Raw genomic sequence first — 26,260 nt, 5'->3', positions numbered from 1 at the left:
GCAGGAAAAAAAAATCCTAGGTGGATTTCCGGAGAGGTGGCCTTGGACTCGGGGTATCTGACTTTCCCTCTGCAGGCGGCCGGGGTGGGGCTTTTGCATAATGTAAATGGAGCCTTCCTTGGGACACCCGGCCCGGGTGTCGCCCCAGGCGGCCCCCAGACCCGCCCCCCACCGCCGGAGGGCCTGAGCCTCCAAGGGGCCGGGTGAGGCCCGGAGGCCCTGCCGAGGCCGCCGGCAGAGGGCGCGCGCGGCTCCCAGGCCGCTGGACGGGCCGCGGGGCGGAGCGACGGGATCTCGCGAGATTGTCGAGCAGCAGGCACCGGTGGGCAGCATGGCTGACTCGCTGCTACTGTTTAAGAGGGGTCCTTCTCGCTCCACATGGCTGCGGGCCCGCAAGGCCCGGCCCCACCTCATCCTCAGCTACCGGCCCCGCCGCCGGCTCGGGAGGCTGCGCTGGCGCGGCCGAAGGCACTTTCGGCGGCGATTGCTGCAGGCCCAGGCGGCCGGCGCTGACTGGCGGGAGGGCTGCTGCCTGGTGTCGCGCTCGGCGGCGCCCCGGAGGCCCAAGACCGCGGCCCCCAGCCCTCGCCCGGCCGAGGATCCGGCCCCGAGTTGTTCCGCGCTCCTCCCCATCCCGCCAGTGCGGTCGGCCGGCTCGGGCCGCGCCGTGTTGCTGCTGCCGCTGGGGCAGGTAGGTCGCGCCCGGGAAGCCGGAAGGGCAGAGCAGGAGGGGTGGGGACGCAGCCCCGGGAGCTGCAGGCTGGGAGAGGCCCGTGTCCCCCTGCGGGTCCTTTGGACGCATTCCTCGGGCGGTGGTGCTGGGCAGAGCGTAACAAGGACCCTCCCGAGGGAATTCTAAGTCTTCGGGGCTGGAGGGACTTTAGTAGTAATGATAATAATATAATGTATATATATATAATACATACATTATATATATAATATACTATATATATAATATATACAATATAATAATATAATGATAATAATAGCACTTGCATTTACCGAGTGCTTAGAAATGTCAGGCTGTAAGTGTTCTAAGTGTTTGGGGCATACGAACCCATTTAGTACTCATGCATGCTCTACGGAGTCATTACCGTTAGGAATGGTTACAGAAAGAAAGAATATAGCTTAGGTAACTTGCCAGAAAGTTATACAGCAGAGGTAGAGCCAGCAGTCAAACCCTGGCAGCCTGATTGCAGGGCCCCTGACGTTCACCTGAACGTTGGTCTGGGAGGTCCCCCGCAATACAGGAGGGAGGTGAAAACCCAAGAACGGGAGAGACTCGGCAGGCGCTGGACCTTTGTAAGAACAGGGAGCCATGAGTACAGCAGAGCTGAGTTCAGGGGGCCCCCCCTGGGTCAGTGTTCACCAGACTCTCTGTCCCTGTAGCTGCCATAGGATATGATCTTAGGTTAAAAATATTAATATTTTAATCTATTAGTTTAAAATACTAGATAGTCACCTACAGGGTATTCTGTTACTTGGAAATCAGCCTCCTTTTGATGTCTGAGTAGCCAGTTAAGATCTTAGATGTTTTCTGTCATTGGTAACAGAATCTGTAACCTTATTTCTTCCTTTCTTTTTTCTTTCCCTCTAGGGCTTTACTTTTAGCGGGATCTGTCGTGTGACCTGCCTCTATGGCCAGGTGCAGGTGTTTGGTTTTACCATCAGCCAAGGCCAACCTCCCCAAAATGTCTTCTCTACCTATACCCACTCTCGCCTGACTATCAATGCAGTTCATTACTCAGTGCATGAGAAAAGCAAGAAAGAGATGAAAAGGGAAGCCCGAAGTTTGCTCAGATCTTATCTGAACCAAGGTAATGAAAAAAACTGCATGATTTACTAAGGGTGTATCATAATAAGGTGAATAATTTTTTTTTTTTTTTTTTTTTGGCTGCGCTTCCCGGCATGTGGGATCTTAGTTCCCCGACCAGGGATTGAACCCGTGCCCCCTGCATTGGAAGCGCAGAGTCTAAACCCCTGGACGGCCGGGGAAATCCCAAGGCAAATAATTTTCAGATGCTTACTATGGCCTAGAACTTGTACTCTTTACTGGTATCTATTTAAACTCTCACCAGGGTCTTGAGAGTGAAGCTATTGTTTTCACGATTTTACAGATGAGAAAAGTTGCCCAAGGCCACACAGCGTGTTTAGGTAGCAAACCTGGATTGACTTCCCCACCCAGGTGTGTTCCTGTCATGCAATATGGCCTCCTGAAAAAGTCTTTCAAACATAATTCCTAGTCTCAAAAAGTTTGAAATTTAGCAGAGGAGGAGGAGGTCCTAAAGGGCATAGAGTTTAATGGCGTGCTATTTCTAAGGTAGTTTATATCTCTCTTTACAGATGACAGATATTGTTTGATGAAGAATTTTTCTCCTCTGTGTTCCATTCTGTTGCTGGAACGTCTGAAAACCTCCACTGTGAACTTCATAATCAGCCATCCAGGTTTATCTTACGTTTTCGTACAAGAGGTAGAACCAGTTTTCATTCAGAGTTTTGCTAATTACTTTCACCAAAACAGTCAGATGACTATGTAGGATGCCCCCTTGGAAGATCAGTCTGTCTGTCACATTGTGCTGTAAGTCATACAGAATGTGACATGTGTGTAAAGTAAAAGTAGTCAGTATAGAAGGCTATATCATGAAAATTGTCTCTTCTACCCCCCTTAGCTTCATTCCCCAGAGAAAGTCATCGTTTTCTACTATAGTTGGTTAAATGCCTTTTGATATTTCTTCAGTGGTTATCTTTATATTTTTTTTAAATGGTTATCTTTATATTTTGATTTACTAACTTGAGACAGTATGAATTTTCTCTAAACTCTGAATGAGAATGAGTAATTTCAATGTACTTACACTTTCTCCCATCTCTCTCTTTCTTCATCTCCAAATTTTTGCTGCCCTTATTATTAATTTCCTGAAGTCGGGTCGGTCACTATAATTGTCTCCCACGAGCCAGTAGACTGAGTCAACTCTATAGGAACATCAGACAGACTGGGTGTGAGGTGTGACCGCTTGGGTGCACCGAGACGGGGCGCTGCAGGAGGAGACTTAAATCTGTAGCTTAAAGATGCCTCTTAGACAGTCAGCTGGAAATGTCAAGTGGGAGGTGCAGTGTGTGAGTCAAGTTCAGAGAGGAGGTTGGGAATGTAAATTTGGGAGCTTTCAGCAGAAGAGGGTTCTGGAGCCCATGAGACAGGATAGTAACACCAAGGAGTTGATACAGGTAAAAATGAGAAGCTTCCGGGTCTGAGCCCGAGGAGCAACAAAGGGACTGAGCAAAGCAGGCGGGTGTGGTCGGGGAGCCACTGAAGGACGCGGAGGCCCCGAGGCAGCTGATGGTGAGATGAGGCCTGAGAAGGGAACTTGGGTGCAGAATCACCATCTGGACAAGAGTGGTTTCATTGCATTGCTGAGGGGGCTAGCCTAACTGGAATGGGGTCAAGACCTGGGGAAGAGCGGAACTCAAGGATTTAGTAGTAAGGGATTTTGCTTTTAGAGAGTTTAGCTGTAAAGGGAAGAAAGAAATGAAACAGTGGTGGGAAGAGTGAACATGAACTAGAGAGTTCTGGTTTTTGTTCAGGTGGATGGAAAAAAACCTCGTGATTGAACACAGCAGGTAGGAAAGATCCACAGGAGAGAGCACGCTGGTGCATGAGGGAGAGGATGGCTGGAGCGAGGTGGGGGATTGGACCTCGAGGGGCGGGTTCTGGTGTCTGTGTGGAGGGTTGGCCTTAGGAGCAGAGGCAGTTCCTTCAGAGTGGCTGAAGGCAGTGCCTGGGACAGAGCCAGGGGCAAGGGGACGGTCTCTTCTGATTGCTTCCCATTACGCTGTGAGATGGTTCAAGGTTATCACCTAGGGCGTAGGAGGGGGTTGGAGGCTGGAAGATATGAAACAAGGGCAGGACAATGAGTGGGCTCTTGTGGTCACGTAAATTTAATCTAGTACAGAATCCAGCAGCTTGGTCGGAGCCACAGAGAAGGGAATGGAAATCCCGTGTTACCAAGTGAATGTTTCAGATGCCACGATCAAACTCATTCTTTTTTCATGTATTTTCAGCTTTTTGTTTTGTCCCTGCGACTTACCCAACCAGCAGTGTTTATACTCCTTATGATCTTTCTTGGATAACTTTCCTTTCCACACTTACGTGTTAATACATTCTGGAATTATATTTTCATATAAGGCAGATAGTAAACTTTAGCTGATCTCATTTTATAAGATGTTCCTGTTTTTCCCTCAGTGATTGATAGTTGAGCGGAGTGTAGAATTACAGGTTCAAAGAAGTTTTCCTCGAAACCTTGAAGGACTTGCTCCATTGTTTTCTAGAATCCAGAATAGCTGCTGGGAATCCTCACCCCAGGCTGATTCTTGCTCCTTTTATGATGTCCTTCTCCTCAGGGTTGATGAATTGCATGCGGATGTGATCGTGGGTGGGGTCTCTTCCTGGGTCCTCTCTTATTCCATCTGAGACCCACTTGCTTCTGCCAGGGCCCTGCTCTCATTCCTCCGGTGGCTTTCCTGTGGTTTCCTGCTGCTTATGCTAGAATGCCATCGGACTTCATGTCTCCACTTCCCACATCCTTTCAATTCTCTTTTTTTAAAGATTTATTTATTATTTATTTATTTTTGGCTGCGTCGGGTCTTAGTTGCGGCACGTGGGCGGTTTGTTGCGGTGCACGGGCTTCTGTCTAGTTGTGGCGGTGGGTTTTTTTTTTTTCCCTCTCACTCTCTAGTTGTGGCACGCAGGCTCCAGAGTGCATGGGCTCTGTAGTTTGCGGCACGCGGGCTCTAGTTGAGGCGCGTGAGCTCAGTAGTTGTGGCGTGCTGGCTTAGTTGTCCCACAGCATATGGGCTCTCAGTTCCCCGACCAGGGCTCGAACGCCCATCGCCTGCATTGGAGAGCAGATTCTTTACTACTGGACCACCACGGGAGTCCCTCCTTTCAACTCTTTGTCTTTTTGCTTGATGTTTTTGGAGACTGTCTTGACTTTATTCCAAATCACCAACCTGTTCTGCAGCTGGGGTCTTTGGTGGAATTTTTCTTGTGGCCATCACTTTTAAATTTCCATGCATTTTCTTTTTCTCTGGAGTCTCTCGCAGAGGTGGTGGCAGCTTGGAAGTAAGCGTAAGCTGTGAAAATAGAGACATGGACGGCTTTGGGAGTCAACAAGACTTACCGGAGGGTTGGATTTGGGGGGTGAGAGAAAGGGAGGGATCAAATTTATCTTTTGTAGCTCACAACTATATGAGGCTTATTAATTTAGAACCGAAGAAAAAGAAGTGTATTTGTTTTCATCTTTTCTTAAAGTTTACATTGTTACTTTCAGATTCCGACTTTCCAGATTAACTCTGAGTATTTCGCCTTGAAATCTGTCGGCATTAGAAGAGAGAGAAAAAAAAACGGCCTTCGTTTAACCGAGAGTGCCTTTTCAGTCATGGATGAGTTAGTCAGCATTTCTTGTGGTGAGTAATACGTACCGATACAGTCTAGCGTGTTTATCCACCAGAGCCTCAGAGGGTTACTGTTGATGATTAGCGTCCTAAAGAAGATGGCTAATTTTAGGGGTCAATGTTTGTTTCACCTCCAGAAGAAGCAGACGGCTGCCCTGTCATTCTGGTTTGTGGCTCTCAGGACATTGGAAAGTCAACATTTATTAGATACCTGATTAACCAGGTGTTAAATAGGTAAGAGTATTTTTGACATATTGCTAGATTTTTGGCAGGAAGTAGGATTTTTGATTTGAGAAACTAGATGGGAATGCGTCCTGACTCCTAAGCAGAGATTATATACAACCCTGCAAAGCCACTCAGCTGAGTGAGGCGGTCTGGTTATACCAGGTTTTGGGGTGAAGTGATGGCGCTCTCAGGTATACCCACCTTGCCTGTCGGTGAGCTCGCGACAGTTGTCACTTGGTCTCTGAAAATGTATTTGTCCAAATCCAGAGAGTCAGGGTAGGGATAAATTCTGTTGCATTTTAAAAATAAAATGTTAAGAAAGGCAAAGTTTTATCCATATAATGAGTGGACACTGTGGCCTTGCCTGCGTCCCATTTTCTCTTTACCATTCTTCTTCTGTGTTGGTTGTCGTCTTTGGAGCATTCTACCTATGAGGCTGCATAGGGTGGATTATGTCTGTGGGTCACGTAAAATCTTTACAATCTGATTTACCCTTTGGGCACAGTAAAACTAGTTAAGATTTTCTTTCTTTCTTTTAAATTTTCAGTATATCCTGCATTGACTATTTGGAATGTGATCTGGGACAGACAGAATTTACTCCGCCAGGTTGCATTTCTCTACTTAATGTTACAGAACCAGTTCTAGGTATGTATCATATACTTCTTAAATGTCTTGGTTTTATACAGTGCAAAAGTAATGATACAAAAAGTTCAAAGAGGGCTTCCCTGGTGGCCCAGTGGGTAAGAATCCGCCTGCCAATGCAGGGGACACGGGTTTGAGCCCTGGTCCGGGAAGATCCCACATGCCACGGAGCCCGTGCGCCACAACTACTGAGCCTGCGCTCTAGAGCCCACGAGCCACAACTGCTACTGAAGCCCGCGCACCTAGAACCCGTGCTCCACAACAAGAGAAGCCACCACAATGAGAAGCCCGTGCACCACAACGAGGAGTATTTCCCGCTCGCCGCAACTGGAGAAAGCCCGCACGCAGCAACGAAGACCCAACACAGCCAAGCAGCCAAGGATAGATAAATAAAATAAATAATGAATCAAAAAAAAAAAAGTATTGTTTAAAAAAAAAAATTCAAAGAATACAAAAGTATAACATATAAAAAAAGAACATTCTCCCCCGCTCCCAAACTCATGGTCTTCCCATAACTATTCCTCTAGCCTCAAAAAACAAAAACCCAATAATACCTTTCTAGGGTTCCATTTTAGTAAATGGAACTCCCATCCATTTTATTTTATGTAAATTGGAAACAGTTTTCAGTAATATTAACATCTTATATAACCCTATACAATGACCTAAATCAAGAAATTGACATTGATATAATACTATTAACTAATCTATAGATCTTTTTTCAGAATTCATCAGTTATCCTACTAATATCCTTTTTATGTTTCAGACTCCAAATCAGAATCCCACATTGCTTTTTTTTTTTTTGGCTTTGCCTTGAGGCTTTGCAAGATCTCAGTTCCCCAACCAGGGATTGAACTCGGGCCACGGCAGTGAAAGCCTGGAATCCTAACCACTAGGCCGCCAGGGAGCTCCCACACCGCTTTCTTTTAATACAAAAATATACGTAATATGGTATTTATCATTTTAACTATTCATGTGTACAGTTCAGTGGCATTAAATACATTCATAGTGTTGTATACCCATCACCACTATCTACCTCCAAAACTTTTTCACTGTCCCAAACTGAAATGCTGTACCTATTAAACAATAATCCATTCCCCACCCCAGTCCCCCACAGCCCCTATGGACCTCTAGCCTACTTTCGGTCCCTATGAATTTGCCTAGTTTAGGCACCTCATATAAGTGGAATCATGCAATATTTGTTCTTCTGTGTCAGGCTTTTTTCACTAAGCATAAAGGTTTTAAGGTCTGTTCATGTTGTAACATAGGTCAAAAGTAATTCCTTCTTATGGCCGAAAATTATTCCATTATGTCACATTTTCTTTATCCTTTTAACTGTTGATGGACACTTGGATTGTTTTCATTTTCTGCCTGTTGTGATCTTGAACAAAGTAGTTGTGGCATGCAGGCTGTGGAGCGCGCGGGCTTAGTTGCCCCGCGGCATGTGGGCTCTTAGTTCTCCAACCAGGGATCGAACCCGTGTCCCCTGCATTGGAAGGCGGATTCTTAACCACTGGACCACCAGGGAAGTCCCAATTTTTGTTATTCTAATTATGACCTTTCTTGTGGATGTGAAGTGATATCTCTTTCTGGTCTTGATTTGCATTTCCCTAATGACTAACGGGTGTTGAGCATCTTTTCATGTGCTTATCGGCCATTTGTACATCTGCTTTGGAGAAATGTCTAGTTTAGTCCTTTGCCCATCTTTTTAATTAATTAATTAATTAGTTTATTTTTGGCTGCGTTGGGTCCTCGTTGCTGCGCGTGGGCTTTCTCTAGTTGCAGCGAGGGGTGGCTGCTCTTTGTTGCAGTGCATGGGCGTCTCATTGCAGTGGCTTCTCTTGTTGCGGAGCACGGGCTCTAGGTGCACGGACTTCAGTAGTTGTGGCACGGGGGCTCAGTAGCTGTGGCACACGGGCTTAGTTGCTCCGTGGCATGTGGGATCTTCCTGGACCAGGGCTCAAACCCGTGTCCCCTGCATTGGCAGGCGGATTCTTAACCACTGCACCACCAGGGAAGTCCCCCTTTGCCCATTTTTGAATTGGGTTCTTTGTTTTTGTTGAATTTAGGAGTTCTTTATATATTCTTGATGTTAATTCCTTACTTCTAGGAATTTTGTCAGATTTTGCTCTAACACTTAGGTCTTTGATCCATTTTTTTTTTTTTTTTTTTTTTAATGGTATTCTTGTCTGCTTACATTCTTTTTATGTATGTATGTATGTATGTATGGCTGTGTTGGGTCTTTGTTTCTGTGCGAGGGCTTTCTCTAGTTGTGGCAAGCGGGGGCCACTCTTCATCGCGGTGCGCGGGCCTCTCACTATCGCGGCCTCTCTTGTTGCGGAGCACAGGCTCCAGATGCGCAGGCTCAGTAATTGTGGCTCACGGGCCCAGCTGCTCTGCGGCATGTGGGATCTTCCCAGACCAGGGCTCGAACCCGTGTCCCCTGCATTGGCAGGCAGATTCTCAACCACTGCGCCACCAGGGAAGCCCTGATCCATTTTGAGTTAATTTTTGTGTATGATACAAGGGAAGGGTCCAACTTTGTTCTTTTGCACGTGGATGTCCAGTTTTCCAATATCCATTTGTTGTCCTTCCCCCACTGAGTGATCTTGGCACCCATGTTGAAAATCATTCTGGACTCTATTCTATTCCTTTGGTTTATGTCTGCCCTTAGGCCAGCACCACACTTTTAATTACTGTACCTTTGTAGTAGGTTAAAAGTTGGGAAATGTGAGTCCTCCAACTTTATTCTTTTTCAAGATTGTTTGGCCTTTTGGGACCCTTTGCAATTCCATATGAATTTGAGAATAGGCTTTTCCATTTCTGGGGAAAAGGCTATTAGAATTTTGATAGGGATTGTGTTCAGTCTAATTTTTTAGGTCTTCTTTAATTTCTTTTCTTTTCTTTTTTTAATATTTATTTATTTATTTTGGCTGCACCAGGTCTTAGGTCTTAGTTGCGGCACACGGGATCTTCCTTGTGGCATGGGGTATCTTTAGTTGCGGCATGCAGACTCTTAGTTGCGGCATGCAGGATCTAGTTCCCCTACCAGGGATTGAACCCGGAACCCCTGCATTGGGAGCACAGAGTCTTACTCACTGGACCACCAGGGAAGTCCCTTTTTTTTAATATATATAAATTTATTTATTTATTCATTTTATTTATTTATTTATTTTTTTGGCTGCATTGAGTCTTTGCTTGCACGCCGTTTTTCTGTAGTTGCTGAGAGCGGGGGCTACTCTTTGTTGTGGTGCGTGGGCTGCTCATTGCGGTGGCTTCTCGTTGCAGAGCACAGGCTCTAGGCGTGTGGGCTTCAGTAGTTGTGGCACACAAGCTTCAGTAGTTGGGGCTCGCGGGCTTTATAGCACAGGCTCAGTAGTTGTGGCGCACGGGCTTAGTTGCTTCGCGGCATGTGAGATCTTCCCAGACCAGGGCTGGAACCCGTGTCCCCTGCATTGGCAGGCGGATTCTTAACCACTGCGCCACCAGGGAAGCCCGGGAAGTCCCTTTTTAATTTCTTTTTTTAATTTATTAATTAATTTTTTAATTTATGGCTGCGTTGGGTCTTCATTGCCACCCGCGGGCTTTCTTTAGTTGTGGCGAGCGGGGGCTACTCTTCATTGCAGTGCGCAGGCTTCTCATTGTGGTGGCTTCTCTTGTTGTGGAGCACGGACTCTAGGTGCGCGGGCTCAGTAGTTGTGGCACGTGGGCTCAGTAGTTGTGGCTCGTGGGCTCTAGAGCGCAGGCTCAGCAGCTGCGGTGCACGGGCCTAGCTGCTCCACGGCATGTGGGATCCTCTCGGACCAGGGCTCGAACCCGTGTCCCCTGCATGGGCAGGCGGATTCTTAACCACTGCGTCACCAGGGAAACTCCCTTTCTAATTTCTTTAAGCGGTATTTTACCTCCTTGGTTAGATTTATTCCTAAGGATTTCATTCTTTTAGTTATTGTAACTGGAATTGCTATTCTAATTTCCTTTTCATATTGCTAACTGCTGGTGTATAGAAACATAACTGACTTTTGTGTTTTGATCTTGTGCCCTGCAACTTTGCTGAATTCCTTTATTACCTCTAGTAGCATTCTTGTGAATTCTTTGGGATTTTCTATATATAAGATCACGTCATCTGTGACTAGAGATAGTTTTATCTCTACATTTCCAAGTTGGATGCCTTTTATTTCTTTTTCTTGTCTGATAACTCTGGCTAGAACCTTTAATACAATGTTGAATAGAAAGTAAACATCGTTTTCTTGTTCCTGATCTTGGAGGTAAAGCATCCAGTCTTTTACCATTAAGTAAAATGTTGGCTGTGGCTTTTGCAGTTTACCTTTGTCAGGTTGAAGAAGTTGTCTTCTATTCCTAGTCTGTGGAATGTTTTTTATCATGGAAGGATGTTGGATTTTGTCAAATGCTTTTTCTGTTTCTGTTCAGATAATTGTGTGACTTTTGTTAAGTTGATTTTTAAAGGAAGCAGACGGTATCGCATTGGGTTGCTAGATATATTAGCGATTTAACACGCTTTTAGTCAGTAAGAATTTTTAAACACATTTACTTTATTTTAACAGCTTTCTCAAAAATACGTGTTTCGGGTGGGATAGGGAAGGTGGGAGGGAGACGCAAGAGGGAGGAGATATGGGGATATCTGTATATGTATAGCTGATTTACTTTGTTATAAAGCAGAAACTAACACACCATTATAAAACAATTATGCTCCAATAAAGATGTTAAAAAATAATAATAATAATTGTTTAGGGGAGTTCCCTGGTGGCCTGGTGGTTAGGATTCCGGGCTTTCACTGCCATGGCCTGGGTTCAGTCCCTGGTCTGGGAACTGAGATTCCGCAAGCCGCACGGCGCAGCCAAAAAAAAAAAAATTGTTTAGACTTAGCTCTTTAGCTGGTTTCATTGTTCCTCTTTTACATTTTCTCTACTTCATTTAATTTTTTTTCCTTTTTTATCCCTTAGTATTTCAGTGGGTATTTCTAAAAACAAGGACACTGCTGTGTAATCATAATACAACCACCAAAATCAGGATAGTAACATTGCTACAGTGTGGTTACTCGATTTTGTCCACTGTTCCAATCATCTGTGTAGGCCCAGTGTGTACTTACAAATCTTTAGTCCCCTTTAGTCTGGAACAGTTCCTCCAGCTTTTCTTATCTTTTATGACCTTGACGATTCGAAGGGTACGTTTGTAGGCTCCCCCGTGGTTCGATTTAGAAGTGACGCTGTTCTCCGCGTGTCATATCAACATGCTGTCAGTTTGTCCTGTTGCCAGACATGTTAGCTTTGATCAATTGGTTAAGATAGTGTTTGCCAGGGTTTTCCACTCTAACTAGGTGTGCTCTTTTTATCTTCTTCTGGGTGTCATTTCTTCTAGATCCCCTCCGTGGACAGAGTTAGGGAATATGCATATGCTTAAACCCACGCATGCCATGTATGTACGTATATAATATGTGTGTGTGTGCATATATATGCACACACACACATATTTCTATGTCTTTCTGTATCTTTCTGTTTATTAAGAGCCATGAGTTTACACTGATCATTCTTTTTTTTTTTTTTTTGGCCACACCACGTGGCTTGCGGGGTCTTAGTTCCCCCACCAGGGATCGAACCTGGGCCCCCTGCAGTGGAAGCGTGGAGTCCTAACCACTGGACCGCCAGGGAGTTCCCTGCACTGATCATTCCGATTCTAATCTAGCACCCAGGGTTCATTCTAGTTAGCCTTCCCCCTTCCATATTTATAAGTTCCTTCTCTGATGGTAAGAACCCTGGCTGCCGTTATTCTCAGTATATTTACATATTTGCTCATTCCCCTTGTATTTGCTCAGTCCCTTGACTATGCAGGCCACCTTCTCTGTTGTGGGCTGCCCCGAATCCCCTGGCCCCGACCTGGAGGGGAGCCTCGCCAGCTCTTTCCCAGGCGTCCTCGCCCCAACCGCATTGACCAAGGCCCTTGCCCCGCCAACTGTGTTGCGACGTCGTCCTGGCCACCTGTCTGCTGTGGGCACTGGCCCCATCCAGAGGGGATGGACGGACTGCTATTGTGATTAGGGAGTATCAGCTCTGGAGCTGGACCACCTGAGTTCAAGTCCAGCTGATTTCTACTAGCTGTGTGACCTTGGTCAAGTTAATCTCTTTCTCAATTTCCTTGTCTGTAAAAATGGGGAAAGTAATACTACCTGTCTCACAGGGTGTTTATGAAAACTAGAGACTGTGTGTGTAGCATACGTAGGACATAGTAAGTACTGTAGTCCAACAGGTGACTGCTGCTGTTATTAATCGTTGTTCCCTTAGTGTGTAAGCCCTGTAGGGATGTTTGTTCAGTTCACAGAAATGTCCTGAGTATCTAGGACAATGTCCAGCATTCAGTAGGTGTTCAGTAAATGTTTGTTGAATGAGTGGCTGTATTAGGACTTAGTTGGGGTAACTGTGTATGTAATCGTGAGCGTGTCTTTGTATGAAGTTGAAAGCTTAGACTTCCGAAAGTAGGAGCACAGCTATTCCTAGTGGTAGGACGGGCTCGGATTTCCTGAGGAGCTTTGTCAGTGACGATGGCTGGACCAAAACCCTCGCCACCTCTTAGGTTCTCCCGGATTGATGACTCTCATCTTTATCTTCTTAGGACCACCTTTCACCCACCAGAGGACACCCCAGAAAATGGTCTATTATGGGAAGCCTTCTTGTAAAAACAACTTTGAAAATTATATTGAGATAATAAAGTATGTGTTCAGCTCCTACAAGAGAGAGTCCCCGCTTATCGTCAACACGATGGGCTGGGTGGCAGGTAAGCCCACGGCGGCGCATGGGTTGGGCAGGAGGGTCGGGCAGTGGGGATAAGTGCGTGGCTTCCAGACATTAGTGCCGAAGCCCGGTTTTTGGGCAATTCCTTGTCTCAGAAGCAGTCCAGCTTCTTGCAGGAGTGCATCGCCTCTCTGTGCACTAACTGTGCTCCCGTGGTCTCCTTCCTTGTAGACCAGGGTCTCCTGCTTCTTATTGACCTGATTCGACTGCTGTCGCCCAGCCACGTCGTTCAGTTCAGCTCCGACCGGGGTAGGTACATGCCAGACCTCAGCCCAAGCTACGTGGACGACATGGACGGCTTGTACACAAAGAGCACGTCCAAAGTCAGAAACAGAGGATTCCACCTGGCAGAATTTGCAGACAATTTGGAATTTGCTGACGAAGAAAAGGAGAATCCAGTTCTGTTTACTGGATACAAACTGATGTCAGTTAAGTCGGAGTTTGTGTCTGGAAAAACTCCAAGAAATAGGTAAGCAAAGCATCATGGCTGGAGAAGTTAGTTTTCTTCAGTCTTACAAGGCCTTCTGTCCTCAATTCCTTCAAAGGAATAGTCCTCTAAAATTTTTCAGATCTCTGTCACAGCTATCTACTTATGAAGGAGAGTCAGTTATTTTCTGAATGGTTACTTTCCCAGTGGAAACATCCAGAATTGGCCTCCAGGTCTGCTTGCCAGGGGCTTTGACTTGAAGGATTTCCAGGGGGTTTATGGAAGGGCAGGGTCTGCAGATGCTAAGGTTGGAACGTGGGCTGTGTGCATAGAATCTGTGTGATGTCTCTAGTGGGAGGTGGGTCTGTAAGGTTAAATCTCTGTTTACCTCGTTGTGATTTACTTTTCAGAGAATCACATAACAAAGTCCTTCGCGAGTTGGCAGTGCTGAGTTACCTTGGCCAGTTGCAGCCCCCAGTGCCAAAGCCACTGTGTCCCTTACATGGTCTGACACCCTATCAGGTGATCTGAACTCTTGGAATTGTCTTTATTTGGGTTACTTAAACACGCCTACGGCTTCCTGTGTGCCAGGAGCACTTTGACCACTTTATAGCGCCTCACTCATTTAGTCCTCAGGGCAGCCCTATGGTGTAGATTTGGTGACGGTCCCCGTTTTACAGATGGGAGCTGAGTGATCCAGCGTGAGTGGCACAGCTGGCCGCAGACCCAGGCAGCCCAGCTCCAGAGCCGAGCTCTTCACTGCTGTGCTGGGCCCGACTCTGGTTCCATCCTGGCTAAGAATGTTCTACTAATACCAGGGGTGGCGCTGGGATTACACCCCGGCAGCCCATCTCCGCCCTTGCACTGACTGGCTGTGTGCAGCTTGGGCTCTCACCTGGGAGTAGCGGTGCCAGACCTCGCAGAACGCTTGTGCAGATTTCACGAGCGCTCACAGCAGGGCCTGGCACCCGGAGAACACTCTTAAACCATTTCCGATATCGTCACAAGTAGATTCTGGCACTAGAGTATGTGCATCTTGGATTCCAACCTCTGAAGAATTCATTTGAGAAGAAACCACCATAACATTAGGATTCCAAATGATGACAGAATAAAACAGCAACAGGTAGCATTTCTAAGTGCTCACCCTGTGCTGTGCTCTCTTCTAAGCCTGGGTTAACTCCTTTACTCAGCGAGGCGCTGTTATTATCCCCACTTTACAGATGGCAGAACTGAGGCAAGGGGCACTGAGTCAGCTTGCCCAAAGGGCCATAGTAAAAGTCTGGGCCGGGACCGGCGCCCAGGCGGCCTGACTCTAGAGCCCAGGGTACTCAGCTCTGCTGTGTGGCCCGTGCAGTGCTGAGCACCCCCTGTGCCACGCGCTCTGCCGAGCACGTTACCTGGGGTGGCAGCCTGCCCGGGAGGTGCTGTTACAGACCCCGCTTACAGCGTAGAAAACCGGGCACAGCCAGGTGGACACACTGGCCTGAGGTCGCACAGGCAGGGGCCGTGACCCGGGGGGCAAGGATGCGTTTCCCGAGCCTGATGGAGAGATTGGCTCCAGGCTTCCAAGTCATCTCCACTGAAGAACCTAAGGCAGTTGGTTTAATGGAGTTTTGGCTGATTTACTGCAATTTACTCACTTGGCGATGCTCTATAACTGAACGTGAAACTTACCTGCCAGTAATTTAAACTGCCTTTTGTTACAAATTCACATTTGTTTTCTTAACAATTTTTTAAACATTTTATTTATTTTTGGCTGTGTTGCGTCTTCGTTGCTGCGCAGGCTTTTCTCTACTTGCGGTGAGCAGGGGCTACTCTTCATTGCCGTGCGTGGGCTTCTCGTTGTGGTGGCTTCTTTTGTTGCAGAGCACAGGCTCTAGGTGCACGGGCTTCGGTAGTTGTGGCACGCGGGCTCAGTAGTTGTGGCTCGCGGGCTGTAGAGCGCAGGCTCAGTAGTTGTGGAGCACAAGCTTAGTTGCTCCGCGGCATGTGGGATCTTCCCGGACCAGGGCTCGAGCCCGTGTCCCCTGCATTGGCAGGAGGATTCTTAACCACTGTGCCACCAGGGAAGTCCCCCTCACATTTGTTTTTGAAGCCTAAATAATATGTATAACAAAATGCTTTTCTGGGGACTTCCCTGGTGGTGCAGTCATTAAGAATCCGCCTGCCAATGCAGGGGACACGGGCTCGAGCCCTGGTCCGGGAAGATCCCACATGCCGCGGAGCAGCTAAGCCCGTGCTCCACAACTACTGAGCCCGCGTGCCACAACTACTGAAGCCCGAGTGCCTAGAGCCCGTGCACCACAACGAAGAGTAGCCCCCGCTCCCTGCAACTAGAGAGACCCCGTGTGCAGCAACAAAGACCCAACGCAGCCAAAAAATAAATTAAAAAAAAAAAACTTTTTCTACTTTAAAAGTTTGAAATTACCCAGAAAGTTACATGTTAAAGGTAGTTATTTACCTCTTGCTCCGGGAATGCAATCGATTTTTCTTATTGCGATAGTTAAATTAGGGAGTGAATGGAGGCTTTTTCTCACTGAATGGATTTTTACTCTCTCCCATCAGGAGGCCTCTCAGTGATGGGTTTTCATAGTCTCCCTCCCTCAGCTTCAGCTCATGTAGGATGTCTCCAAACTTGCATCTCATGTGTCTCTGTAGACAAAGTTCCAGGCGTTCAGTTTAGATTTCTAGCAGGTATTGCTGGTATACAGGAGCTTTGTGTAAGTTTCCTAGGTTCTCTGTGTTAGAACGGTGAAGCACTAAACAAATGCTGGTTGGTGTTTCCATTCTGTTTAGATATTTCTTGGTAGGTGGTTTGGCAGATAGAACTTCAGATAGCTGGCGAGTCAACTTGTAAAAATTAAAAGTAGTCTTTCAAGTAGAATTCACGGGGGGATGCGCGTGTATCTTTCAGGTCCCTTTCAACGCCGTCGCACTCCGGATTATCCACGCTGATGTCGCTCCTACCCACATATTGTACGCTGTGAATGCCAGCTGGGTTGGGCTTTGCAAGATCCTGGATGATGTCAGAGGACATGCACATGGGCCCATCCTGCTTGCCCAGACACCCATCTGTGATTGTTTGGGGTTTGGTGAGTCTGAGAGGGACACCTGTCTGTAAACCTACTGAAATTGACCCACTTCTTCAACTGTAGATGGCTGGCCTTGTCCTTGTCGCTGTCACTTGGCTGGAGTGGCCAGAGAGCTTCTCTGTCTTCTGTATAGCGGGCCTTGCGGGCTGGAGGGCAGGAAGGAAGCGGTTCTTTCTCTGCTTCTCCTGCCAACTCCTCCAGGATTCCTAAGGGCCTGGTCACGGCCTCCTTCTCATCTGACATGTTTTCCGTGGGCCCTCCCACCCACTGCTGGGGCTCTAAGTCCATCTTAGGCTGACGTCCGTGGGGTCTCTCCAGCACAACAGTGCATCGGAGCTCCAAGCCCACGTGACCACTGCACTTTTCCGCTTGGATGTCTCACTGGCACCTAAGACTTGGGTCCCAAACTGAGTCCTGATAGGTCCATCTACCCCTTCCCTGATGTTCTCCCCAGATCTCCTCCTCCTAGCCCGCACCATCCCCAGTTCCCAGGCCATGAACGGTCCTTTGAAGATTTATTCTGGCGTTTGGGTCCGGCCCCTGGGTCCTCCTTGGCACCCCCTTGCTTTCATTCTCCACATCCAGCCCACTCGCAGGCCTGGTAGTTCCGTTTTCAGAATGTCAGACTCCTCTACCGCATCTCTTCTCACCATGCCCGTCTCATTTCTTGCCCCGGACTAGTGGAAAAGCTGTGTAACTCGACTCCCCACAGTCAGGGGTGATCTGAGCACATACGAGATCACACTGCATCCCGGTGCGTCCCTTCGCACAGGTCCAGCCTGTGGACCCAGCCTCGCGGTGCCTGGCAGGCTTGAGTCCCTGCCTCCTTCACCAAACCTGCCTCACGTGATCGTCCCCCGGCTCACTAACATCAGTAACTGTCAGTGTATACTTCTGGAAGGGGGCTGGGCCTACACACCTCAAGATTAGCAAAACCCTTAGTTAGTATGTGTTCTTGATTTATACAACACTGAACTTCTCAAAAGCATTTCCACAGGACTCGTATGCTTTAGTACAGACCATAACGAAGGGATTGGTGATGGGGAGAGACTGGGTCATCTTTGCATTCCCCGCTGGTGGGTTTCTCCCTGGCCCAGGTGCACCTTAGTTAAGACAGTGTAGGACTTCGGGTTTCTCACAGCTGAACAAGGAGAAGGGTACAAAGAGTCTTCAGATATGCAAATATGCCGCTTTGTATTTTCAAAGCAAAACACAGTTGACATTGAAACTCTTATTTTAAAAGCCATTCTAGAATTCTGAGTGGTGGGGAAGTTTGATATCTTCCAGATAGGATGGTGTTTTTTTTTAATTAATTAATTAATTAATTAATTAATTTTTGGCTGGGTTGGATCTTTGTTGCTGCCCACGGGCTTTCTCTAGTTGCGGCAAGCGGGGGCTACTCTTCGTTGCGGTGCACGGGCTTCTCATTGCAGTGGCTTCTCTTGTTGCGGAGCATGGGCTCTAGGTGCGCGGGCTTCAGTAGTTGTGGCTCATGGGCTCAGTAGTTGTGGCTCGCAGGCTCTAGAGCGCAGGCTCAGTAGTTGTGGCACACGGGCTTAGTTGCTTCGCGGCATGTGGGATCTTCCCGGACCAGGGCTTGAACCCGTGTCCCGTGCATTGGTAGGCGGATTCTTAACCACTGTGCCACCAGGGAAGCCCCCAGATAGGATGATTTTTGTGTGTTTTGTGTGCTTTCAAGGAATTTGTAGAGGGATCGACATGGAGAAGAGGCTTTACCACATCCTCACTCCTGTGCCCCCGGAAGAGCTAAGAAACGTGAACTGTCTGCTGGTTGGAACCATTTCCATTCCACAGTGTGTTCTCAAGAGCCAGGTGAGTACGGCCCCCGGGGGCAGCCCTGGAGCTCGCTGGCCGTGTCCACAGTAGAGAGTGGGGGCCTGAAGTCGGGGCGAGAGTCACGGGAGCAGGTTATCGTTTGGGAAGCTTACACTCCGTGGTGGTATGTCAGCGTGGCCTAAAGGTCTGGGGCCCAGAGTCGCCATCACGCACAGCCAGGAGCCCCGTGGTGGAGCCGTCATTGCAGACGTGCGTGTGGGAGAAAAGAGCAGAGGTGGCGTCCCCATGATGAGCCCTCCCTGAAGACAGTCTTCAGGGGTCCCCATGGGAAGGCCATGGAGGGTCACGTTGGCCAAGGGCATCCGTGTGGTCCCAAACCAAACGGCAGGACCTGCAGGCAGCTGGGGAGGCACCAGTGTCCCCCTCCCCACCTGCTCGTTCTACCGGTTTGAGAGAGAAGCCTCCACCCCCATTCTCATGCTGTTTGATGGGTTTGTGGGGTTGAATTGTAAGTGGGCCCTTCCGGGGGAGGGGAGCCGAGTGTCTTAGGAGTGAGAGGACCTTCCTCAGACTCTCACTTTTAACACTGTCTTCTGTCTTGGCTGGATTTGAAGTATTTTCTCTGTGTTTCCATTTCAGCGTGGGCTCGAAGGGACGATACCTTACATCACAACAGATTATAATTTTAAACTTCCTGGAGCATCAGAGAAAATTGGAGCAAGAGAAATTGAGGAAACACGTAAAGAGAAAGTACACCCCAAACCTAAATTCTATCGAAAAACAAACTGATCCTGATGTTCTTAATAAGGGAAGGACCTTTTCTACCGAGAGCTTGACTCTGTCTCCAGGCTGGCACCAGCGGACTGATGGGGTTCTGTGGCCACAAACGGAACGGCGCGCTTACGTAGCAAACAGTGCAGTGTTTGCTGCATAACTCGTGGATATGTTTAGAGTACATTTAAGTCTGTTCTTAAGTCGACATGACCTAGAGGTTTGCCCTAGTCTTCTGTTTTATTTTCTAAGGGAGTAAAGCAGCAGGGAAAAGTTTGTGCGCCATTGAAACAGAAAGAACATGGTAGATTCCTCATAAAGTTTTTCCAGGACCTGGTTGTTGGCATCTGGATAAAAATAGAGTAACAGGAGCCACAGAAACGTCCCAAGGAGGAAGGCAGGCTGGCCAGCAGGATGGAGAGCATAACGGAATATGGTGGCGCCCTGTGGTCCTTGCCCCGGGGCGGGGGCCATTCCCATCCCTGCTCATTGGATGCTCTCCAGCCCCTTCCACGCATGTGGGCCAAGGGTTAAGCCTCTGTTTGGTCTGTTAAAGTTAATCAGGGTTTCAGAGATAAAAGTCTGACTCCAGAGCCCTTCTTCCTTTTTAAAATCTGATGGTGAAAAATTTTATGCTGAAAAAATGCTCTCAAATCCAGGAAGCTTATCTTGGGGCCTCTTTAAAACCAGATTTGTCCTAATTGACTTCGCATCTGAGATTAAAAACACACAGGGGGCTTCCCTGGTGGCGCAGTGGTTGAGAATCTGCCAATGCAGGGGACACGGGTTCGAGCCCTGGTCTGGGAGGATCCCACATGCCGCGGAGCACCTGGGCCCGTGAGCCACAACTACTGAGCCTGTGCAACTGGAGCCTGTGCTCTGCAACAAGAGAGGCCGCGACAGTGAGAGGCCCGCGCACTGCGATGAAGAGTGGCCCCCGCTTGCCGCAACTGGAGAAAGCCCTCGCACAGAAACGAAGACCCAACGCAGCCAAAAATAAATAAATAAATAAATAAAAACAAAACAAAAAACACACAGTGGGCAGAGCCGGACACTAGGCTGTTTGGAAGAAGGACCGGGGGAGCGGCTCACACTCTTGGGCTCGGTGGCTGGACCTGAACTCTGTGTCGGTGATGGTGCTGTTCTCCCAGGGGGCTTTGGGGCCAATGATGGAACTCCATCTTCTCCCCGGTGGTCAGGATTCTTTAACCTCCCAGGTTGGAAGTGGTTTTGGTAAACAATCAGGGCAGCCAGGTCAGGTCACCATTTCTGCGTTTAGGACGCTGAGGCAGCCTTTCAAACTGGTGTTGTGAATTGCAGCTTCCTAGCAGAATGTGTTGAAGGACAGCTATTAGGATGTGTAGGTTTTAACGTTTACGTTCATTTAAACCGTTGTCATTGTCTTAAGTACTCACGTGGCTTCTCATCTCATAGAGCCCTTGTCACCGTCCAGGATCAGGTGTGATAACCCTAGAGGCCATTTAATGTCTAGCTTCTTTTTTTTTTTCTTTTTTTGCGGTGGGAACCATTTAATCTGCATACGGAGACTTGTATTTACTGTGATTCTTTCTACCGGAGACTTGTATTTACTGTGATTCTTTCTACCAGAGGAACAAAGGGCGCCCTGCAGGAAGGGCTTCTTTTTTTTTTGAATTTTATTTATTTTTTTATACAGCAGGTTCTCATTAATTAGTTAACCATTTTATACATATTACTGTATACATGTCAATCCCAATCTCCCAATTCATCCCACCCGCCCTACCCTAATGTCTAGCTTCTTAGTTGCTTCTTATTTATATCTAAATTTAACTTGTACATGGTTTTCTTTCTTGGCCTTGCAAAGACTATTAACAGACAATCCACCATCAACTTTTTGCCTCCTTCCCAAGTTCCTGTACCTTTACAATAATACTGTAGGTCTTTAGCAGCAAGTGGTGGCCTGTCATTTGCGTTTTCATTAAATCCAGGCTCGCCTTTAGCCTGTTTCCTGCTGGCCTTTAAGGCTGCGGGCTTCAGTCTCCGGCAGTAAAGAAAACAAACGTTGCCGCTAGAGGGAGCTGTCAGCCATTGGTCAGCTGGCCATACGGAGGCTGGAGATGGGCCGAGGAGCCCGCCTAGGCCTTTGTCAGCATCCAGAGATGCTGGAGGCAGGGTGCTGTGGTCAGCTCCAGGTGTGCCAGTCAGACTGGAGCGGTGCCTCCACCTGGTGTGTTTGACTGTCAGTGGCGATGGTTTGGGCTTTCTGTCATTTCCACTGTCTGTGATGGCTCAGGATGGGTAGTGAGAGTTCTGCGTTGGAGATACTCTTAACAAAAACTCAGTCATTTCTGTGTGTGATTTTTAAAGCAGTACATGCTTATTTTAAGATAATTAAAGGAATATATGACTTAGAACAAGAACCCTTAGTCACTGATTTTGTGGTTCCTGAAAATCAGCTCTTTAGATCTGTTTCCAGGACAGGTAGACATGAAAATGAAAAGATTCTCCAATTCTAGGGTTGATTTTATTTTGTGAAGAAAGGTAGTTCTGTTTCCGTGTCTCCCCCGATAGACCTTGGGGGCAGACACCACTGTATCCTCTGAAACCCCAGATTAGAACTGAGGACTTAGGAAAGGGGAGACGGGTCGGGGAGCTGGCTCTTGAGGTGCCTTGGTTTTTGAAAAATCAAACCCTGGAAGTAGCTGGCCAGAGAGGACATGGGGGTGGTGGGGCCCCGGCTGAAGCGAGAGAGCCCGCTGCCGCTCCTGGGGTCCCTGTGACGGGCGGGTCCTCACCCTTCCGGGCACTCAGGTTTCTGCCCGACAGACGGCGAGAGGACCAAGGGACGTGGGACGGTGATTTTTAAAGCATCTGGTAGTTGTTTCCCTTAGATTTGGTTGAGGCCATGTAATGGTTAAGGCAGCAGGCTTTGATGTTGGAGCTCTGAGTTCACCTTCTGGCTGGGCCACTGGCTAGCAGTGTAGCTTTGAGGGGTATTTAACCTGAGCCTGTGTCCTCTTAAGATGGGCGGATCGCGCTTCCCTCAGGGCCCCTGCGTGAGGAGGGCGAGAGGCGTGTCTACGGCAGGCGTAGCAGTAGCTCTTAGCTTGTGGCCTGTCTCTGAGGGTTGTAAATCCAGAAGGCAGGACCAAGATTGTATTCCTCACAGTCACACCGGGACGACGCAGAAACTGTCGGCATTGGAAACCATCTTACTCGGCGGCCCCCGGGCAGGTTTACCTCAACACCGTTCTTCCTGCTGCGGGTCCTGCTCAGGGCTCCGGAGAGGAAGGTCCCAGGGCTTCCACCGATCACCCGTTCCTGGGAGTTTTTCATAAACCCCACTAACTGCTTTTAAAATTGTGTGACCAGCTCACCCATGTAGGAAATGACCCTGAAGTCCACCACCACGTAATCACTGTTGATGCTGTGATGCTGTCTCGTCCAGTATTTTTCTAAAATGCACACGTGTGTTTGTTTTATAAAACTGGTGTCCAACTGTGTGTATGGTTTCTATCCAGCTCTTTTCACTTAATATGTGAACTTCTGTTTCATTAAATATTTTTGAGAATGTGAATTTAATTGTGTAATTTTGTTACGTATATAGATAGACCATTTTATTCTCGGAAATTATTTAAATGTTTAGGAGAAATTATGGGGAAAACATCGAAAGGGGGTAGTGAAATCTGGGTGTCATAGTGGGGAAGACAGGAAACCCCAGTAAGTACCCGCACCTTTTCTCTGTTTCAGTATTGGGCGGGACAAACTCCAGTGGGAGTTCATCTTCCTTTTTCCTTTTGGGCCCATGTATGTAAGTTAAATCGTTTCTGGACTATCTTTGAGAGTATATTAACAGGGAAAAGAATTTTGCTCCCAGAAGAGTTCAAATAGAAAGCTAGCCAGCAAGCCGGGGGTCTGTGTCTGTAACCGCCTCTCCGAGAGCGAGAGCTCAGCCCCTCGGCCCTCGCTCCCAGGGTGGGGCCTGGCAGAGGCAACGAGACTTGGCTGACAGGCCGAGCCTGAACAGTGGCTAAAATAAATATGGGGGCCATCTGTGCAGTAGGGGGAAGAGCCACGTGAGGTAGGGCCTCCAGAAAGCCTTGGCTGAGTTAAAGTTATTTCCAGGGCTTTGCCAGGAAAAGAATGGGGCAGAGGGTGGGCCGCGGGGTGAGGGAGCAGTCTGAAAGGAGCCGCACTTGGAGCTGAGGGACAGCAGGTCCAATCTGGAGATCCCGGGAGCTGAGTAAGCAGTCTTGGGAATCGGCAAACAGCCGAGCCGGGCAGACAATGTGTTGGGCTGGGAAGCCAGGGGTTGCCATGGCGACTGGCCCCGATGCTGCTGTGCTGCTCAGTGGACTGTGGCTTGGGTTTTTCTAATGCTTTGGACCCGGGCTCGTCTCCGGGCTGTGAATGTCAGCCGGGCAGGAAGAAGCCACCAAACTTGCAGGCCTTCCTCCTGACAGAGGAGTCCAGCCGGGGGCTGCTGCTGGCTGTTGGCATTGCAGAGACGAGGGTCTTCGTGGCGCTGCTTTCTGGGAAAGGAGGGAAGGCACCCTCCGAGGCAGCCAGCGGTGTGAGAAGTGCGTGCCAGGGAGCATATGGGTACTTGGGGATGGAAAATCCAAGGGGAGGAAACCACCAGCAAGGAAACAGTGCAAACCGCGGCCACAGAGTCCATACGTTAAAATATACAGCGCCCAGGGGGCCTGTGTCGGAGAAGAGAATTGGCAGGGCTGAGAGCTCGGTGGTTTTCTGTGCAGACGATTCAGCTGGAGAAATTAAGGTTGGGGCTGAGTCTGGGAGAAGCCGTCCAGTGTTGGGACCGCAGCTGGGCAGAGAGGGACAGGGGCTGTGGGTCGAGCCCGTGGCTCAAGGGCCAGGCAAGGTGCCGCCACCCCAGAGGTCAAACATGAATTCAGTCCTGACAAAATACGGGTCTCCACCTCGCGGCTGGCTCAGCCTTCGTCCAGGAAGCCGTGAGTATGTTTTCTTCCTCTTCGGTCCAGAAAGGAGGGCGGACGACAGAGCGAGAAGAGGAGATTTTGTGGGTCTTGGAGGGGCTGCCTGCTGAATTCCCCTGGGCCCTTTAAGAACCCCTCCTGCAGGCTGGCCACATTTTCTCCTCCACGGTGATTTAATGAATTTGAGAGCACGGAAGGCAGGGGTCGCCCAGTGAGCGTTAGGCATCAGGTCTGACCTAGGCGCAGATAGTGTCCTGTCTTCTGAGAAGGCAGAGGAAGGAGGCTTTCGGTTTCAGCCTTCCAAGCCCTGAAAGACGAAAGAGCAGGGTCCCATGTGAAGAGCTATTCCGCTGGCAGCTGCCGCGGAGGGGCCGGTGGCGGGGTCGGGGGCGGGGGGAAGCTATTCCCTAGCTTCGTCTCCTGGGAGGTGGAAGGTCGGGGGGGAAGGGGGCCCCCAGACCTTGAAACCTTCCGTTTTGTGCATTAAAGTTGTGTCCCCATTGCCAGGATGGTCAGGGATAGGTTCCCAACCGTGCCTTTGTACCTCTCTCAAGAAGGGCTGTGAAATTCCTCCTAAACCGTCAATATTTGTAAGTTCACTTTTGATTCGTGCCATGACGCGTTTTGGCAGAGGGGATCAGGAATGGCGTTCATGGAATCAAACAGCCTTCCAGCGCCCCAGAATCAGAGCCCTGGCCTGGAAAACACCCCATTCCTGGCCAAAGAGGAACGGCCTGAGGGTGTGTTAGCCACTGACCCCTCTGCGCTCCCATAAGAGCCCTCATTCCGACCTTCATCTGTCTCCCCCTCCTCCCCAACCCCACGGTTGGCCCAAGACAGATTTAGGAAGCAGACAGTGAGTCACACAGAACTCCTAGCACCCACCCAGGCCTCACTGCAGGGTTGTCTCCTCCCCAGGAAGGGTCTGCGCTGCCGATGTACCCCTCCTCTGGCTCACACCCCCAAGTGAAGCTTAGCTACCGTGCTGGGGTCTCTGCCTTGAGTGGCCAGAGAGCAAGACGAACGTGTGCCATTCACCGTAGCGGGCCTGTCACCCTAATGCACGAACCCCAGTGACCGATGTCCAGTTAACTCAAGGTCCATCACTGCTCACTCGCCTGGGGGAGATTGTTTCCAGGCTTGGGTGAAATATGGGCTCTAGGCCTTTTCGGGGGGGGTCCCCAAAATCATGGCTGCCACGTGGACATCAGAGAATGGCCATCTGTGCTGCTTCAGCCTGATTGTGTCATTTAAAAAAAATTTTTTTTGGCCACACCATGCGGCTTGTGGGATCTTAGTTCCCTGACCAGGGATCGAACCCTGGCCCATGACAGTGGAAGTGCGGAGTCCTAACCACTGGACAACCAGGGAATTCTCTGATTGTGTCTTTAATCCCTTTATTATTTTTTTTCTTTCTTTCTTCCGTTCTTTTTTTTTTTTCTTTGACAGTAAAAGGACAACTAGTGGGAATTCCCTGGCGGTCCAGTGGCTAAGACTCTGCACTTTCACTGCTGAGGGACCAGGTTCAATCCCTGGTCAGGGATCTAAGATTCCACAAGCCTCACTGTGCAGCCAAGAAAGAAAAAAAAAAAAGGACAACTAGTTTTGCTTTTGCTGTATTTCCAAGTTTTTTGTTTTTTGTTTTTTAAATTTATTTACTTATTTATTTATTTTTGGCTGCATTGGGTCTCTGTTGCTGCGCGCGGGCTTTCTCTAGTTGCGGTGAGCGGGGTCCACTCTTCATTGCGGTGCGCGGGCCTCTCATTGCGGTGGCCTCTCCTATTGCGGAGCACGGGCTCCAGGCACACGGGCCTCACCAGCTGTGGCATGCGGGCTCAGTAGTTGTGGCTCACAGGCTCCAGAGCACAGGCTCAGCAGTTGTGGAGCACAGCCTGTGGCAGTTGTGGCACACAGTTGCTCCATGACATGAGGGATCTTCCCGGACCAGGGCTCGAACCCGTGTCCCCTGCACTGGCAGGCGGATTCCCAACCACTGGGCCACCAGGTAAGCCCTCCAAGTTTTAAAGTTTAATAAGCTTCAATGTGTCATAGTTCCTCATGTAATCAATGGCCGAATAGTTACTGAACACATTAATCACTGGGCATTGTGCCAGGGGC

The 26,260-nt window shown here is 48.7% G+C and overlaps 1 protein-coding gene across 1 annotated transcript; it reads left to right on the top strand.

Annotated features, from left to right (window-relative positions):
• Nucleotides 1-312: 312 nt before the first annotated feature.
• Nucleotides 313-22,752, top strand: NOL9 (nucleolar protein 9). The gene is made up of 12 exons (XM_059909055.1): nt 313-691; nt 1,598-1,817; nt 2,344-2,471; nt 5,325-5,460; nt 5,586-5,682; nt 6,221-6,318; nt 12,937-13,098; nt 13,287-13,584; nt 13,953-14,064; nt 16,457-16,634; nt 18,334-18,467; nt 19,071-22,752. The coding sequence occupies exons 1-12, from the start codon at nt 332-334 to the stop codon at nt 19,218-19,220; spliced, it is 2,073 nt and encodes a 690-aa protein (XP_059765038.1). The 5' UTR covers nt 313-331; the 3' UTR covers nt 19,221-22,752.
• The last annotated feature ends 3,508 nt before the right edge of the window (nt 22,753-26,260 follow it).

This window comes from Balaenoptera ricei, chromosome 1 (assembly GCF_028023285.1).
Source record: "Balaenoptera ricei isolate mBalRic1 chromosome 1, mBalRic1.hap2, whole genome shotgun sequence".
Taxonomy (NCBI): domain Eukaryota; kingdom Metazoa; phylum Chordata; class Mammalia; order Artiodactyla; family Balaenopteridae; genus Balaenoptera; species Balaenoptera ricei.
The sequence above is the reverse complement of the archived record's forward strand: the minus strand, read 5'-3'. Positions and strand labels throughout refer to the sequence as shown.